Below are 19222 nucleotides of genomic sequence, written 5' to 3' on the forward strand. Positions count from 1 at the left end.
GAAGGTCAACTGATTATCAATCATGACTCCCAAGTTACGTACTACACTGGTAGGAGCCAGAGGTATGGAGTCAATAGTGATGGAGATGTCCAGCTGTATGGTTGGCTTAGCTGGGAAGACCAGCAGTTCAGTTTTGGACAGGTTCAGCTGAAGGTGATGGGCTTTCATCCATGCAGATATGTCAGAGAGACAATCTGAGATCCGCACTGAGACTGTGGAGTCATCAGGTGGGAATGACAGATAGAGCTGGGTATCATCAGCATAGCAATGATATGAGAAGCCGTTTTATGTTTGTTTTATGTCATTGAACCTCACGTATTAACATTTATCACATATCATTTTCTTTTAATTTATTCTTGCAGAGAGTTAAATCAGTTAAGTAAGAAAATTATATGTGGGATTTGGTTAAATCACACATAGATTTAACCAAACCAACCAGCTATAACACCAAACGTATCGTATTTGATTCATGAGTTTTGAAGCCCTCTACATGATCAGTGTGATATTTTTTTTCTTAAAAAACCTGATGTATACAATTAGATACATGCAATACACAAATAATCCACCAGGGGGGAGGAATTCGTTCACCAGAGGCCTTTCCAGTGACACTACAAGACTGTCATTAATGAGGAAGGAAGCAGAACTTTGCAACAATTTTGAAAAGTAATTACCAATTTGTTAGACATGTTTATGTAATATTATGCTTTTGTTTGTTCAAAAATAATAATTTTTGAGCATTGAGACCTGATGTATCAAATATGATACAAAACTGAAACTCATACATGGAAATTGATATTTGAAAAAAAAAAAAAGTGTGGGTTGTTCAGAAGGACCAATAAAGGCTCCAGTTTCAAAGAGCTGGCATTTTCTGTCAATGATTTAACGGTTCAGGCTTTACAGGGTTAAGAAACAAATGTTTAGAGCCAATTCTGCGTTGATGTATTACATTTGATCTTAGACTGAATGAATGTGCTTTAGAAATAGAGTTAAAAAGACACCCCAATAAACCTGCAACCACAGAAGCTACACATTTTGTTAAGAAAGAAGCTGTGAAATAAAAAGGGCAAGCAACTGGGTCACAGGTCAAGAGAAGCACAAAGCACAGCAAGAGTTCACCAGTGGAGATACTGGTGTTTATGCAGAAAATGGAGCTCTTATGGAAATTGCAAAAAAAATCATGTGTTGGTCTTTAGTCAGCCATAATAAAGACAGAAATTATATTGTATTATAAGCCATACAATCTCCAACACAATGTTTTAATTCAGCTCCCCCAGGCCAGCAGGCTATCACTTAACAGATGTGATTCTGTGCCTTATATAATACATATTTAGACAAGGACTAAATGGAATTGTGTAGTCCTGAGAATGAGGAATGAATGAATTAACCAATTGATAAATGACTGTGGAACATATTTCATCATGATAATCATTATTTCACATTACAAAACATAAGTTGGCCTTTATACGTATTGGCTTCTGGGTCTGGAGTATCCTTTTTTAGAGTTCACATTAGAAATGAATAAGTATAGAAGTAACTGGGAAGGATGAAAGTTGTTAAATTGTTTGCACACAATCTAAGATCCAATCTCTCAACATGATTCATGCACGAGACTCACTGTAAATGTGCCTTAGGGATATTGCTGTGCGAGATTATAAAAACATTAACTATGATAAGGGCTAACATGTCTTACCTTTCCCAAACATATGTGTATGCTTAAACTTACAATAGTAAAGTCTATAATTTGAGAAAAAGTAATTACTATATTTTCAGTCTTGTTTTGTACCCCCCCCCCCCCCCCCCCAAAAGAAAAAAAAAGACATAGAGACAGACTCTTACCTAAGCACACATGGCAGTTCATGACCTTTTGGAGCACTGACTTGTACTGCCCACTTCCAGTGTTAGGAAGGACAATTACCTGGGCCAAAGCGGTGTTGTTGACCTGGATTTTATAGGAAAGCAAGAAATGTGAAATACACCATGGTACACAATAATCTTTGACATTCAAGCCACATGATGTATACTGACAGTCAATAGAAACTTTGAGGTTGAAATGTATGCATATTTCTACTTGTAGGGTGGTTGCAATCATTCATTGTGGATTTATTGATGACTTCGTGCTCGGGTAGTCGAGATGATGAGTTGTCATGTCGTCATGGTTCATTGCACATGGGTTTGTCTCTTTGTGAACGTGGACCAAATACACATTGAGCAATACTCAGTGGGTATCTGCACAATTTGAGGATTGGTTTTGAAGGCCTATATAAAGGCTCAAAAAAGGCCACCATTGTTAGTCCAGTGAACGGCATCATGCCACGTCTATCACGTGAACAGCGTCTCCGGGTACTGGGTATGGTGGAGGCCGGTTTGAGCTACAGTGATATAGCCAGGCCTATGTAGGGGCTGGGCCCAACCCACAATCAGAAACCTGGTTGAACGCCACAACACGATAGGCTCTGTTGACGATAGACCACCTCCAGGGCGAGAGAGTGACAACTCCCGACCAGGTCTGCTACTGTTGTGACTTTGGGTTTGGCAGGTGCCATTTTCTTTTGTGAAGTTTTTTGTTTTGAAATTATTCTTGAAACCTTAGATTTTTGTTTCTGTATGCCAATATCCTAAACAAATGATTCATATGAAAAAATTCCAGGTTAGGGTTTCAAAATAAAAATTATGTCAAAAAATATGGTCTCAAAGTTTTCATTGACTGTGAGTGTATATATTTCTTCCTACTTTCTTCTGCCATCACATGAGTTTTACCTGCAGGGCTCTGGTGAGTGATCTGTCGTCACTTCTGACCAGGAGCACAGTGGCAATTCCAGCGTCATAGAGGCGGAGAGCTGCTTTGGAAATTGCTTGTACATTTGAGACGGGCGCACCAACAAAGAAGACGGCTACTTTCCTCATGAGGAAGCCACTACGCACCCTCTTGAAAGTGTTCTGGGCCACAAAATTCATGGCCATAGCCAGGTTTTGCTCTTTCCCTGTCCTCAGTGGCTGCAGTCCCTCGACGTGCTGCAACAGGGCACGTTTCTTCATTCCATCAGCAAACCGGATCTCAGTTGTCACATTGTTGTTGTACATTAACAAAGCAACACGAGCCCCTCTTGGACAGTTGCTCTCGGTGATGGTGATGTCTCTGACCAGGTTCAGGACCGTCTCACGCATGTTTGTTGAAGGCTGCACCAGCGCTCCCAGAGACATCCAGGGCAAAAGCCAGCTCAGTGGGGTAGAGCGGACACTCACGCTGACCTGAAGGAAAACACAAGGACAATATTATTGAATCAGTACATATACAGGAAGTTAAAACTCTTCAATTTTAATAAAACTGTTTGTACTTACCATAACAGCAAGCTGGCAGAGAGAAAGGACAAACAACGTGGTCAGACATTTTTGTAGAACAAAACAACCATTATTGTACTTCATTTGTATGATTATTGATAGTTATACTTACGACAGTTATCTCTGATTTTCTTAACCAGGTCACATTGCTGTACATAAAAAAAAAAAAGAAACATTTGAGAGATGTTGATCACTGACAGCACACATGAGTTTTTCTCATTTAATATAATTTTAAGTAGAGTTATAGAGAAGTACACACATCAACACCGGGTCCTCTTGGTCCTTTCTCACCCTGTGGTAACAAATACATCTGGATGAACACCAGGTGGTGGAAAACACTTTCTTTTTCATTGTTTACGCACAGTACTACTAATATTAAATAATGTAAAGAGCTAAGCGGTATGAACCACATACTTTGCACGGTGCGTCATAAGCAGACAAAAGCACAAACACACCAGACATTATACTAATACTGTAAATGTTAACATATGCATATAAAGGCATTTGTGGAATTTAAAGCTGCTTACATAAGGTCCTGGATATCCAACCTCTCCTTTCTGTCCAGGCGTACCAATATTCCCAGACACGCCCTGAAAATGAATTAAATGCAAGAAACAGGATTCACCTCAGTTGATTTTTGACCGTCGATAGTTAAAAAAACTAAATTCTTACTCTCTTCAAAGCACCACCATTACTGTTTATGCTAACACAGCTCCTTCATTGCAGAGGATATATAAAGCATAAAGTCAACACTTTAATATCAGTCCCCTACCGCTTTTCTTCATGATGTTTTTGTGACATCTTTGGGTATGTAATATTCTACGGACTCTACAGAAAAGAGCATGGTGGAGGTGACACCAATAAAACTTGTGCACAGAACAATAACATGAGAAGGAGGCAGCTGCTTCACAGGAACAAAAGAGCAAAGAGTAAACAAACTAAAAACACAAAAAAAGCTGGTCAAAAAGTGCAGATATGTGAGGTAAAATGTTGCCTATCCTGGTCCAGCCATTTTAAGGAAGTAAACCAAAGTAAAGCTTTCTTTTAAACAGTAATTATAAAACACAAAGTTACAAAGTCCTATACACACTTAAAATAGGAAAGATAAAACAAAAGAGTATAAACAGACAAAGCAGGAGAGGATTTCAGTGAATATACATGATAAAAGTTACAACATACAAGGACAAACCATACACACTAATGCACATCCACATCTACAAATATGAACTGAATGTACACAAACTGTATTTTTTGGCTATAAAAATACTTAATGTTAAAGGTGAGTCTTTAAATGTCTCTTAAAAAAGTCCTGAGTCTCTATGAATCAGATGGAAAAGGTGTGATATGTCACATGAAATGGTGTACTTGTAAACTTTTAATTTAAGAACGGGTCAGAGTGAGCTGAGGGCTATAGCACAGACTGCAAACAGAGTACGACCATAACAGTCTAATCCAACTGGGTCTCAGAGCCTACCCTCTGTCCGCGATTTCCTCGGGGTCCAGGTCCACCTTTGGTGCCAGGATCACCAGCTACTCCCTGAGATTATGCAAATAAAGACAATAAATCACAAGTATTAAAAGACAGTAAAGCTTTCCAGGGCTACTCCCTTTTGGAAGTTATGTTGACATTGATTTCCGTTACCTTCGGTCCAGGGAATCCTGGGAAGCCTTCATCTCCCTGGATAGAAAAAGATATGTTCTCATCAGCTACATATGAATAGAGGTCTGTATTCTTCCTAGTTGAGTTGAGACTTGACTATTTCTAAAGCACTAAGGTTAGTTGTAATTTAATGTTGCAATTTTGTGGTCAGTATTCAGTATGGATGTTTAAATTGACTTGCCTTTCTCCCTGGGGGTCCTGCAATGCCAAATCCATCCCCACCATCCTCACCCTGTAAGCAAAAGACAAGAAAAAAAAAATTGCTTGACTCATTGTTTTTCTTTGCAATTTGCTGTGTGTAGTTTTTTTTTTTCAGGTAGACACAGTCACATAATATAAGACTGTTATGTGATGCTGTGCTGATGGGAGTCTTTAAAAACAAGACACAACTCATGTATGCATTGCATACACAACACATTCTAGTAAATATAAAGTACAGCATCCATCCAAAGAGTCATGCACAAAAAAAGAATGGCCTTGTTCTGCCATGTTAATCCTGTTTTAACAGTGAAGGATATATTATATTTATCCACTGAAGTTTAAAAAAACATATATGATAAACAATAGAAGTATGATATTTTGGATTGCAGAAAGATCGAATTTTTCACCAGTTTAATGCTATAGAACATTCCCAGAAAAAGAGACTGATGCCAGGGCTTAATCTTACAGGCTCTCCACGAGGACCAAGAGGACCAACAACACCCTTAGGTCCTGGATCTCCTGGCTCTCCCTGCAAGAAACAGAAAACCGGACACAGATAGTGAGATGACAGAATAGGGTATGTTTTAATTCAAATGAAGTGACTTTCATGATACCGGGTCACGTCTAAGATTTCATGCAGGGCGATTGTTTCTTGTAGTGCTTTAAAGTTTGCCTTAACAGACCACAGATGTGGGTCTAGTAATGTGAGAGACCGAGGCTCGGGCCAGGGTGTTTATAAAGGAAACAAAGCCTGTTTTGGAAGAATGTAAGCCACACTAATATTAGAATCAATTCAATACCTTGCGACCAAGTGCTCCTCTTCTACCCTTCTCTCCAGCAGAACCTGGACTCCCTCCTGGACCCTTAAAAACAAAAACACAACACCAGAATGTTAAAAGCACTGTATTTTTTTCAAGAAATCATTTGATATAGTTTTATTTATATATTTCATTTCTGTACCATATTCTCAAAATCCATCCCCCCTTTTTTTTAAACTTGATTTTCAAAATGACACTAATTTTAAATGAGCATCATGAATATGAATATAGCTCACTGGCTATATAGTTAAAGTCAAAAGGTTTATAATAATAGTTATATTCATGACATTGTAAAACATTTTGTTTAATAAAATCAAGCTGTCAGGGTCACTCACTCTGGGTCCAGGGTTCCCATCCTCTCCTCTGGGTCCCGGGGCACCATTTGGTCCAGGTGGACCCTTGAAAACACAATTCAGATATGATAAACAATTCAGAAGACTCTTTAAGACTCTTGTTCAGAAGACTAAACTCACATTCATATAAAAATCCAAGTCACAGTCACTTTGTCATATTGTTACTGCAGCCAAGAAAAGCATTAACAGTTGAACGATAGCATTCACTATGATTCTTTTATGATGTTTTGGCAAGTGTATTTGTAAATTGAATAAAGTGCAAAATCCGCTTTAGATAATGAAGAACTTACTCTAGATCCTCCAACACCAGGCTCTCCCTGCACACCGTCACCTCCTGGCCTTCCAGCAGCTCCCTGTGGTTACATTTGAACAGAAAAATATTACAATTACAAAACTAACAATATATTACACACTGCATGTCATTAGCGTAAAGGGACTTACAGCCTGTCCGGGTGGTCCTCTTCTGCCATCAGCTCCCTAAGAAAGTATAAAAAAGTCTTGATTAGAAAAAAGATCACTGATGGAAGTACACAGCTAAAATAATGATCAAAGTGTGAAATGGATTACCCTTCTTCCAGGTTCTCCTGGGCTGCCCTTGGTTCCATCATTACCAGGTTCTCCCTGTCATTTCAGAAAATATATGTCAATAAGAAATGTTTAACTTCTTAAAAGTAGAATTTTAGTACTTAATCATCATGTTTTTTTTTTTCCCATGGCAGTGAAAAATGTGTGGAACAATTACAGGTGGTCCGGCATCACCAGGGTCTCCTTTGGGTCCTGCACGGTTGTTGTCCTGTCCACTTTGACCCTTTTAAACAGAAATTCAGAATTCAGCAAAAACTGGAAAGAGTGAATTAATGCTTTCACTAAATTACTGACTGTATTCTGAGTTCTTCTCATTTCTGACTTCTGTGCTAACATGTATTGTATGTACACGGACAAATTCACACACACCGCTGCATTCCATGATTACATGCTTTTTTTAACATCTCATGGCACTATAAACACTTTCATAACACTCACAGGGTCTCCTCTGATTCCCATTTCTCCTCCATCTCCCGCTTGTCCTTTGGCACCTTTGGGCCCCTATAAGCGTTATAAAAATCAACAATTAAAACCATATACTAAAAAAAACACAAACAAAAAGTGTATTAGCTAGGAATAGGACAGGGAAAGATATTTCAGGTTGTGACTTACTCTTCTGCCAGGGTTTCCTCGGCCTCCTGGGGGTCCAGCAACTCCACTTTTGCCCTAATAACATGCCAGAGAAGTAAATTAAAGCCCCACATTATGAGTAAAGGTCAGTAGGTGGGAATTTTGATACATGTAATTCTCATGAGTAACCCATAACATATGATATACTTACTTCTTCTCCATCGATACCATCAAGACCAATTTCACCAAATTCACCCTACAAAATGAAAGCAGTTGATTAGATACAGTGACACCTTTATCTGCTGACAATTATTTTAAAATGACATAAAAAAACTTACCTTTTCTCCTGAGTACCCACGTGAGCCCTAAACCAAGGAAAGAAGATGCAAGTGCCATTAAATTTAATTAAAGTGAATGAAAAATTACTGACAATGACAAGGGAGAGGGAACATTTTTTACCTTGACACCTCTCTGTCCAGGACATCCCTTGAAACCTTGGGTTCCATTCACACCAGGAGGACCTCTCTCTCCCTGTTGTTACAGAATATAGATAGAAAAATAAAGAATACATCACATCTGACAGACCAGAAAGAGGAATTCACATTTCTGAACTTAAGTCAAGAAAAGGACACACTGCTGCAGTGCTACAGGTTAATAAATGACTATGCAATGCAACATGTAAACTTATAAATCCAACTTACAGGTCCACCCTCATCTCCAGGATGCCCTTGGCTGCCTGGTGCTCCTGGACTACCCTATAAGACAAAGTAAGCACGTTTTAGCTTATGACAATTTGCTCTCTGGCATAACTGAAGTGTATTAAAAGGAAAGGTGTGGAATTACAATGAAAATGTTTTGAAATTCTGTACCTTGGACCCTGGTTGTCCAACTGCTCCTCTGTCACCTCTTGTTCCGGTACATTTACATGGTACTCCGCAGCACTCCCTCTCTGCAATGTTGTCCTATACAACAATCATTCAATAGTTAGTGATCTAGTCGGGAAGAAAACATCTGTCTGACCAGTTAGTACTCACCAGTTCTTCCAAAAGCTCATAGTCTAAGTCCATGATATTAACTCGCAAGGGTCTGGTGTATCTAAAGCCACGACCAAATTCCAGAGCCAAAGCCTCTTCAAATCTGGGCACCCGTTCCAGTCCAACCATAATGAGACTGTTGACATCCTTTTTAAACATTAAAAGAGTTGTGATAGTAAATTATTTTCAAAATTAACTGATAATATGCTGTTGCTATAAATCTAAACATTTTTGAAGACAGCAAGACATTAAAGTCAAGTACAACTTTATATTTTTACCTGACTCCTGAAGGCTCTCTGCTTGACGTTTCATTTCAGCATATGGAGCATCAAGACCATCAGTCAGATGGATGACAACCTTAAGAAAAAAATATTAAGTTTTACACTTAGGGTCAGATCTACTAAAGGTTTACATTTATAAAAATATGTGCAAGCTCATTGCACACGCAAAGAAAATGTACAAACTGATATACTAACAATGCACACTAAGGGTTGCATCTTTCAAAGGTGCACAATAGCGCATCTGCATCCAGTTAGTACGTTTGCTGCAATATGCAATATGGGGCATTTACACACAATTGTGCATGTGCTGGGAGGAGAAAATGTAAATATATTAATTTAGCATATGCACACAAACCTGAAAGCAATTTTGCTCATAGAAACTGCATCTATATTTAACACATCTCAAAGGGAGGTGCAAATGGTTTGTATGTGTAATTGCGCACACATGGCTGTTGCGAGGAGACATCGAAACAATGAAACACGATGCAGAGAATGCATTTCTCACCCTTGTGTGAACATTTTTGGAATGACGGAAGAAAAAATAATAGAGATGTATGCCCCCCCCCCCCCCCCCCCCCCCCCCCCCACACACACACACACACATACACACACACACACACACACACTTTACGGGACTCTTGTAGGCTACTTTTCCACTTGATCTGATGATTGTGACTAAAAGTATGCCCTGACATTAGGCTAATGTGACAAAATGATGTACACCTGACAGTCATTCAATCCAACAACCCCCACCGCCCCCCCACCTCTAAAATGAATCCGGCGCTGCTGCCCAGTGCCATTTTAGAACTTCTAGATTAACTAGATGATGATTTGGGGCCAGTCACAAGGAGGAGTCACGCAATACCTTCTATGACAAAACTCCTCCAAAGTTACATTTCTCCGTTTGTCTGGAACATTCCAATCACTGTTGCCATCTGGCATATCCCAGAGCAGTTTTTCCAGCATATTGTTTCCATGACGACAACCAGTAGCGCACTAAAAATCCTCATTTAAATAGGGCAGTCTTGAAGACTTTGCACCTGTTGTCATTTGTGCAAGCAATCTTAGTAAATCCCCCACAAACCCCACATGCAAAATTGCAGACTGCGCACGCAAATTAGCACATGCAAATCAGGATCTTAGTAGATCCAGCCCTTAGTGTGCATGTCTTCCTATTTGGATTATATGATTGCTCCAGTAACCCACCTTAATAACATTGTCCTGTGTGTTTCTGAACTTGTTGGTGTAGGCTGAGATGGTCTTTCCATTGAGGACAAATGGACCACGATTCCGAAGAGCCCTGAACTCCTCAAAAGCTTATCAGCATCGTCTGTGAAATCCAGTTGCACAGGCTCAGAGGCAGAATCCATGGCCAGCATTCCTATTTGTACAGAAGGAACCTGCCCTGATGAACAGCTGATAGATCCCATTTTGGAAATCCTCTGCAGAATGGCACCCATCTTGCTCTGGAGGTTGGTCTGGGCACTGAAGATGTTCTGGGCATTAACATCAAAGCCCACCAAGACCTCGATGCTGCAGGCTGTTAAAAAGAGAACATAGCAGTATGTCAAGAACTTTAGTTAATCACAGAAAACATCTCAAAACTACATTTTAAATGCCATGTTTGAAATTTTATGTGAAACAGCTCAATTCCTGTACAATGGCAAGAAAAAAATGTTTCTTACCTCTAGTAACTTCTGGTACACCAACACAGAGCTTCCCCTTTACTTCATCATCCAAAGTCTCCAGGATCTGCTCATTGAGCTCTGACAGCATCTGATAGGTACTTGCTCGTGCTACAGTGGTGGACTCACTTGCTATGTTTTCTAATTCATTCTCGATATTTCCAACTCCTACAGCAAAGATTCTCACACCAGTGTTCTTCAGGCCAAGGGCTGCTGTTTTGCTGTCATCAGCTGACCGTCCACCGGTGATAAGCATTAAGATCTGAGGAGTACCTTCATCCTTCCTACTGCCCTTTTCTTTAATAAAATGGTTATCTTGGACATGGCGAATAGCTGCACCTGTGTTGATTCTACGCCCTCCTTTGTACTCTGCTCTGCCAATAGCACTAACAATGTCTTCCCTATTATTGTATGTATTAAGGTAGAAGACATCAGACACATCTACAGCATAATGAGCCAGGCCAAATCTTAGATCATCTCTATCAGTGAAGAATAGGTCAATTAGGTTGATAATAAATTCCATGACTTCCTTGAAGTTTTCTCTGCCCAAGTTGATGGAGCCATCCACCAAAAACACTATATCAGCCTTTTTAGGAGGAGGTAGGCCGGAGGCTACAAAAAAAGATGAAAGAAAAGAAAGAACCATATTTTAGAGTACTGATGATGTGATTAATTCAGTGTAACATACATCATAAAATCAATAAAATATGCCCTTTTTTCACAACTTACTAGTGCCCTCAGTAGGTATTTCTTCAATGGTTCCGCTCAACCTGGAAATAACCCTGTCCTTGATTGCTGGAAGGCTAGGGAATGTAGCAACCTGAAAGACATCATCTGACGTGGTGGTAATTTGAGCTAGTTGCCTTGGATCAGCACCACTAGATCCAATACCAATGCAGTTGACACGGGAACCTTTAAGCAGAGGTCCATAAATGGATACATCTTGGGGTGAACGTCCACCTGTGAGAACCACCAGATGCTGGGAGGCCTCAGCTAGACGAACACCAGCTTGAGGTTTTAACTCATTCTGTATGACGTAATTGATAGCATCAGCCAGATCTGATGATCGGCCACCCATTTGACGAAGTCGCTTGATGGCAGAAACAACAGCTGGCTTGTTGTTATGGGAATTGAGAGAAAATTCTGTTTTGACTCTGTCTGCATACTGGACAAGAGCCACACGTACTTGATCGGGCTGCACATCAAGTTGCTGGACAATGTTGAGAATGAAGTCACGGATGTGGGCAATACCAGCAGGACCTGTATTGTCTGAGCCATCAATGAGGAAGATAATGTCCTTTCTACCAAGATTGATAGTAGCTGCCAAAAAAAAGCACAAAAAAAACAGCAATATAAGAAAACTGACCCTCTAGCCACTTCTTGTTTGATGATGAATTTCCTTTTGATATGAATAGAAAATCAAATTAATAATGTGGAAACATTAATTAACTTTCTTTTATAACATTTAACCTTTGAATGGCTTAAATAATATTTCTTACCAATATCCACAGAGGGAGGAACATAACTACTGATGATTTCTTCAGTAGATATTGTCTTGACTGAATCGATGAGTTTCTGTTCCACTCTTGGAAGCTGACTGAAACTGTCAATTTTATGTGCAAGTTCAGGCTTCAGGGATATCTGTTTCAGTTCATCAGGATCTGCATTCCTAGATCCAATAGCAAGAGGTGCAACCCGATTTCTCTTTAGTTGGTCTGCTGGAGTGGACACATCATCTGTGGATTTGCCACCGGTAACAACAATGAGAAACTGAGGAACACCATCCTCAATGCGGCTTCCTGCTGACCTCTGGTAGATGTTTCTGGAGACGTACTCAAGTGCCCGACCTGTGTTTAGACGGTCCCCACCTCTGCTTCGAAGTCTTGCCACAGCCTGGCGTACTTCATCTTTGGTGGAGAATTCATTCAGGAGGAATTCTACCTTTGGCTCATCACTATACTGTACAACTGAAATTCTGACTTGATCCAGTCCTACATCCAGCTTGTCCACAACTCTTTTTATCATTTCACGGATGGCAGGGAACTCACTGCGCACTGCTGTTGTGCCATCAATTAGAAATACAACATCCCTCTTTTCTCCTCCAGTGGGTGATGGTGTTTTTACTGCTCAAAAAATACAAAAAAAAACAAGACATGTTTAAGTGCTACAGACTATTTTCTTGTACAGTAACTTTTTTCGAATTATGAGCAACATAATTTGAAAAAAAATGTTTCACTGTGAATGTGTGTGAAAACAAGTCATATTTGCTAACAAATTACCTTCGTAGTCTGGGAATACCGGACGCATTCCAGCAATTTCGTCATCAGACAACTCAGTAAGAGTGGTGATTAGATTCTCTTGGACTGTGTACAAGCCAGGTAGGTCATCCACAGTGTAGGCATAGTTGGGTACATATGACACCACACGGAGCTCTGTAGGGTTCACATCCCTGGTCCCAATGCTGAATGGAAGTACTCTAGACTGCTTGAGTGAAGTAGCTGCACGAGTGATGTCATCTGTGGAGGGCCCACTGGAGACAGCAATTACAAACTGCGGGACACCATCTTGCCTTCGACTACCACGAGCTGTTGTTAGAAAGTCTTGACGGAGAAACTCCAGTGCTTGACCAAGGTTACGTTGTCGTCCTCCTCTATGCCTCAATCTTCTGACAGCACTTAAGACACCTTCCTTGGTTGTATGTGAGTTCAGGTCGATGTCAGCCTGGGGACGGTCACTATACTGGACCACACCAATACGGATCTTATCTTCACCTACACTGAGACTCTCCACAACCCTGCGAATAAACTCCTGGATGATGGGGAATTCCAGTCCAACGCCATCAGATCCATCAACAAGGAAAACAACATCCTTTCGAGGACCTTGTTTCTCAGCTGAAAGAGAGAGAAAACATAGGATTATCTTCTGAAGCAATAGTGTTGTTTCTTATGCGGTGTAATGCAATGAAACTCATTCAGTAAAAAAAGACAAGAGGGAATCTTGCTTTGCTGGATTGGTTGAACATCTTTTGAAAAAACACACAAAATAAAAATGATGAATTCAACAGTATATCATTCAATGCATCATTCAAACAAAGAAGATTAGAAAGGTGAAATTACACAAAGAACCCAGGTTGAATGAATATGTGGTACGTGATCTACATGTTCTACTATCTGGGTACCCCTTCACTGTGTTTTACATATGTGGGAAAAAATATTGTAAAAAAGAATTCCCCTACCTGGATGAAAAAAGGCTGAAATAGATGTGAACATGTAAAATTAAAGGCCTTAGTGCATTGAAGATGATTGAAAGAATAGGAGAAAGAATGTGAAAGGTGTATGGAAAAATGGAGACACTGTATTAAAATTTACTGGGAAACAGTACTTAATAAAACTTGAAAAATATTGAACATGTACATAATTGGGCATTAACCTGATGAGTTGTGACTTTGTTAAAGAAACCTCAGACATAAAAAATGATATTTGAAAATATGTAATACTCAATGTTTCCCTAAAAAATTCATTAGATTAAGGTACATTGACATTATTAGTAAAAAAAATTTTCATGATTTTAGTTAAAAAAAAAAAAAAAAAAAAAATTTAACAAAAAATGCAAAAAATGATTGTTAATAACTTAAAAAGGATAAATAAGTGTACATTTATTTGTTTCTGTATCTGTAGGGAAAAAATAAAATCTGCTACAAGATGATTCATCCATAACGTTCCTTCTCTTCAGTTCATATGTTCAACAACAATTTAATTCTAGTAACTAACAGAAAAAGCTTGAAAACATACCAGATGTAGTTGGGGTTTCTGGGGTGACCTCAACAATCACAGCCTCCACAGAGGACTTAAATTGTTGCTGGACAATGGGAAGGTCAATAAAGCGATTAACAGAAAAGGCAAAATTAGACTTGTGGGCTATCTTCTGCATTTCTCTCTTATCAGCGTTCCTGGTTCCAATTGCAAAGGTCAAGACACCCAGCTGTTTGAGAGCAGAGGCTGGTGCATCGACACTGTCGACGGACCTTGCGCCGCTTAACAGTATTAGCACCTGTGGAACTCCCTCCAGGCGCCTGCTTCCGGCAGAGGTGGTGAAGACATTGTCCCTCACGTACTGGAGAGCTGCTCCGGTGTAGAGGGGTCTTCCGCCTTTGTGCCTCAAGCCTCTGACAGTGTCAAGGATCTCGGCCTTTGTGGTGTAAGTGTTCAGATAGAACTGGACAGCTGCGTCTCTGCTGTACTGAACCACTGCCACACGGTCTCTGCTGTCATCCAAAATGAGTGTCTCTACCATTCTCTGGACAAAGTCTCGCACAGCTGGGAACTCGGTTCTAGTACCATCCGATCCGTCCAACAAGAACACAACATCCCTTCCTGTGGGCTGTCTCTCCGCTAGGGAACACAAGACGTGGGACATGTTAAGCTTCACCTGTCAAATGCTTCCCCTGTTTAAAGTCAGATGATGAACGCTATCTTCCACATTTGACGATCTATTTTCTACCATGGCTGTGGCCGCTGCGCTAGCAAAGTGGCACTGGCTGCCATGTAAACCTGGTGAAATACACATTAACACACTTCAGCTTGTGTCCTAGCACCATCAGGGAAAAGTAAAAGGCGGTCACGTTCTTACCGGTTACTGTTGGTGTGATGGGCGTGGCCCGCACCAGCACTGTGCTCATTACAGACGAGAGCTGTTCGTGGACACTGGGGAGGTCAGTCAACTCAGACACTGATAGAGCGTATGTGGGGTCAGATGATATCTTTTGCATCTCTGCACTGTCAGCCCTGCCCGCTCCAATGCAATCACAACGATGCCCTGCTGTTTGAGCGCAGAGGCTGGGGCATCGACATTATCGTAAGACCTTCCACCATTCAGCAGGATCAACATCTGTGGAACGCCTTGCAGGCGCCGACTCCCGGAGGAGTTTGTAAAGACGTTGTCCCTGACATACTGGAGGGCGGCCCCGGTGTTGAGGGTTCTGCCCCCTCTGTGTCTCAGCCCTCTGACCGTGTCCACAATATCAGCTCTGGTGTTGTATGTGTTCAGATAGAAATGGACCTCTGGCTCCCTGCTGTACTGGACCACAGAGACACGGTCTTTGTTTTCCCCTACATTGAGTTTTTCCACCACTCTCTCAACGAAATCACGCATGGCAGGGAAGCCATTCCTTGTGGCATCAGAACCATCCAGAAGGAATACGATATCCTTTTTGGGAGCGTCAACTGAGGAAAGACAGGAAGACAGGTCAAACAACAAGACTTTTCTACCCCTTGCTAAGACTGCCTACTATGGCCTACTTCAGCTTAACGCGCTTGCAAAGCGCACTAGCGCCATCCCTCTGGACATGCACCCGTGGAGCTAAGCAAATGCCACCCTTGATCCCTGCCCTATCTCAGTGTAACTGAAGCAAGTCAGGTAGGCTGTGGAGCCTGCAAGACTTCAGCGCTTGGTAACGTACCAGGTGCAGTTGGTGTTTCTGGGGTGACCTCAACAATCACAGCCTCCACAGAGGACTGAAGTTGCTGCTGGACATTGGGGAGGTCATTGAACTCAGACACAGACACAGCATGTGTGGGCTCGTGGGCTATCTTCTGCATTTCTCTCTTATCAGCGTTCCTGGTTCCAATTGCAAAGGTCAAGACACCCAGCTGTTTGAGAGCAGAGGCTGGCGCATCGACACTGTCGACGGACCTTGCGCCGCTTAGCAGTATTAGCACCTGTGGAACTCCCTCCAGGCGCCTGCTCCCGGCAGAGGCGGTGAAGACATTGTCCCTCACGTACTGGAGAGCTGCTCCGGTGTAGAGGGGTCTTCCGCCTTTGTGCCTCAAGCCTCTGACAGTGTCAAGGATCTCGGCCTTTGTGGTGTAAGTGTTCAGATAGAACTGGACAGCTGCGTCTCTGCTGTACTGAACCACTGCCACACGGTCTCTGCTGTCATCCACACTGAGTGTCTCCACCATTCTCTGGACAAAGTCTCGCACAGCTGGGAACTCGGTTCTAGTACCATCCGATCCGTCCAACAAGAACACAACATCCCTTCCTGTGGGCTGTCTCTCCGCTAGGGAACACAAGACGTGGGACATGTTAAGCTTCACCTGTCAAATGCTTCCCCTGTTTAAAGTCAGATGATGAACGCTATCTTCCACATTTTACGATCTATTTTCTACCATGGCTGTGGCCGCTGCGCTAGCAAAGTGGCACTGGCTGCCATGTAAACCTGGTGAAATACACATTAACACACTTCAGCTTGTGTCCTAGCACCATCAGGGAAAAGTAAAAGGCGGTCACGTTCTTACCGGTTACTGTTGGTGTGATGGGCGTGGCCCGCACCAGCACTGTGCTCATTACAGACGAGAGCTGTTCGTGGACACTGGGGAGGTCAGTCAACTCAGACACTGATAGAGCGTATGTGGGGTCAGATGATATCTTTTGCATCTCTGCACTGTCAGCCCTGCCCGCTCCAATGCCAATCACAACGATGCCCTGCTGTTTGAGCGCAGAGGCTGGGGCATCGACATTATCGTAAGACCTTCCACCATTCAGCAGGATCAACATCTGTGGAACGCCTTGCAGGCGCCGACTCCCGGAGGAGTTTGTAAAGACGTTGTCCCTGACATACTGGAGGGCGGCCCCGGTGTTGAGGGTTCTGCCCCCTCTGTGTCTCAGCCCTCTGACCGTGTCCACAATATCAGCTCTGGTGTTGTATGTGTTCAGATAGAAATGGACCTCTGGCTCCCTGCTGTACTGGACCACAGAGACACGGTCTTTGTTTTCCCCTACATTGAGTTTTTCCACCACTCTCTCAACGAAATCACGCATGGCAGGGAAGCCATTCCTTGTGGCATCAGAACCATCCAGAAGGAATACGATATCCTTTTTGGGAGCGTCAACTGAGGAAAGACAGGAAGACAGGTCAAACAACAAGACTTTTCTACCCCTTGCTAAGACTGCCTACTATGGCCTACTTCAGCTTAACGCGCTTGCAAAGCGCACTAGCGCCATCCCTCTGGACATGCACCCGTGGAGCTAAGCAAATGCCACCCTTGATCCCTGCCCTATCTCAGTGTAACTGAAGCAAGTCAGGTAGGCTGTGGAGCCTGCAAGACTTCAGCGCTTGGTAACGTACCAGGTGCAGTTGGTGTTTCTGGGGTGACCTCAACAATCACAGCCTCCACAGAGGACTGAAGTTGCTGCTGGACATTGGGGAGGTCATTGAACTCAGACACAGACACAGCATGTGTGGGCTCGTGGGCTATCTTCTGCATTTCTCTCTTATCAGCGTTCCTGGTTCCAATTGCAAAGGTCAAGACACCCAGCTGTTGAGAGCAGAGGCTGGCGCATCGACACTGTCGACGGACCTTGCGCCGCTTAGCAGTATTAGCACCTGTGGAACTCCCTCCAGGCGCCTGCTCCCGGCAGAGGCGGTGAAGACATTGTCCCTCACGTACTGGAGAGCTGCTCCGGTGTAGAGGGGTCTTCCGCCTTTGTGCCTCAAGCCTCTGACAGTGTCAAGGATCTCGGCCTTTGTGGTGTAAGTGTTCAGATAGAACTGGACAGCTGCGTCTCTGCTGTACTGAACCACTGCCACACGGTCTCTGCTGTCATCCACACTGAGTGTGTCCACCATTCTCTGGACAAAGTCTCGCACAGCTGGGAACTCGGTTCTAGTACCATCCGATCCGTCCAACAAGAACACAACATCCCTTCCTGTGGGCTGTCTCTCCGCTAGGGAACACAAGACGTGGGACATGTTAAGCTTCACCTGTCAAATGCTTCCCCTGTTTAAAGTCAGATGATGAACGCTATCTTCCACATTTTACGATCTATTTTCTACCATGGCTGTGGCCGCTGCGCTAGCAAAGTGGCACTGGCTGCCATGTAAACCTGGTGAAATACACATTAACACACTTCAGCTTGTGTCCTAGCACCATCAGGGAAAAGTAAAAGGCGGTCACGTTCTTACCGGTTACTGTTGGTGTGATGGGCGTGGCCCGCACCAGCACTGTGCTCATTACAGATGAGAGCTGTTCGTGGACACTGGGGAGGTCAGTCAACTCAGACACTGATAGAGCGTATGTGGGGTCAGATGATATCTTTTGCATCTCTGCACTGTCAGCCCTGCCCGCTCCAATGCCAATCACAACGATGCCCTGCTGTTTGAGCGCAGAGGCTGGGGCATCGACATTATCGTAAGACCTTCCACCATTCAGCAGGATCAACATCTGTGGAACGCCTTGCAGGCGCCGACTCCCGGAGGAGTTTGTAAAGACGTTGTCCCTGACATACTGGAGGGCGGCCCCGGTGTTGAGGGTTCTGCCCCCTCTGTGTCTCAGCCCTCTGACCGTGTCCACAATATCAGCTCTGGTGTTGTATGTGTTCAGATAGAAATGGACCTCTGGCTCCCTGCTGTACTGGACCACAGAGACACGGTCTTTGTTTTCCCCTACATTGAGTTTTTCCACCACTCTCTCAACGAAATCACGCATGGCAGGGAAGCCATTCCTTGTGGCATCAGAACCATCCAGAAGGAATACGATATCCTTTTTGGGAGCGTCAACTGAGGAAAGACAGGAAGACAGGTCAAACAACAAGACTTTTCTACCCCTTGCTAAGACTGCCTACTATGGCCTACTTCAGCTTAACGCGCTTGCAAAGCGCACTAGCGCCATCCCTCTGGACATGCACCCGTGGAGCTA

At 42.7% G+C, this 19222-nt stretch overlaps 1 protein-coding gene across 1 annotated transcript in view; it reads right to left on the bottom strand.

The window, feature by feature from the left end:
- The window catches only part of col6a3 (collagen, type VI, alpha 3), a 56991-nt gene that overhangs the window by 22914 nt on the left and 14855 nt on the right, over positions 1–19222 (bottom strand). Inside the window, 40 exon segments of the mRNA XM_030124364.1 lie at positions 1837–1939; positions 2758–3193; positions 3195–3249; positions 3340–3351; positions 3452–3488; positions 3599–3631; positions 3867–3929; positions 4814–4876; positions 4982–5017; positions 5181–5231; positions 5667–5729; positions 6001–6063; positions 6354–6416; positions 6662–6724; positions 6813–6848; positions 6939–6992; positions 7114–7179; positions 7395–7457; positions 7569–7622; positions 7738–7782; positions 7865–7891; positions 7986–8057; positions 8228–8281; positions 8396–8488; positions 8561–8696; positions 8844–8917; positions 10048–10157; positions 10160–10381; positions 10527–11138; positions 11256–11846; positions 12026–12649; positions 12806–13417; positions 14318–14917; positions 15156–15329; positions 15332–15748; positions 15985–16584; positions 16823–17416; positions 17653–17844; positions 17847–18251; positions 18490–19083. Coding sequence (XP_029980224.1) covers positions 1837–1939; positions 2758–3193; positions 3195–3249; positions 3340–3351; positions 3452–3488; positions 3599–3631; positions 3867–3929; positions 4814–4876; positions 4982–5017; positions 5181–5231; positions 5667–5729; positions 6001–6063; positions 6354–6416; positions 6662–6724; positions 6813–6848; positions 6939–6992; positions 7114–7179; positions 7395–7457; positions 7569–7622; positions 7738–7782; positions 7865–7891; positions 7986–8057; positions 8228–8281; positions 8396–8488; positions 8561–8696; positions 8844–8917; positions 10048–10157; positions 10160–10381; positions 10527–11138; positions 11256–11846; positions 12026–12649; positions 12806–13417; positions 14318–14917; positions 15156–15329; positions 15332–15748; positions 15985–16584; positions 16823–17416; positions 17653–17844; positions 17847–18251; positions 18490–19083 — 8262 coding nt within the window.

Source organism: Sphaeramia orbicularis, chromosome 21 (assembly GCF_902148855.1).
Source record: "Sphaeramia orbicularis chromosome 21, fSphaOr1.1, whole genome shotgun sequence".
In the NCBI taxonomy this organism is placed as follows: Eukaryota; Metazoa; Chordata; class Actinopteri; order Kurtiformes; family Apogonidae; genus Sphaeramia; species Sphaeramia orbicularis.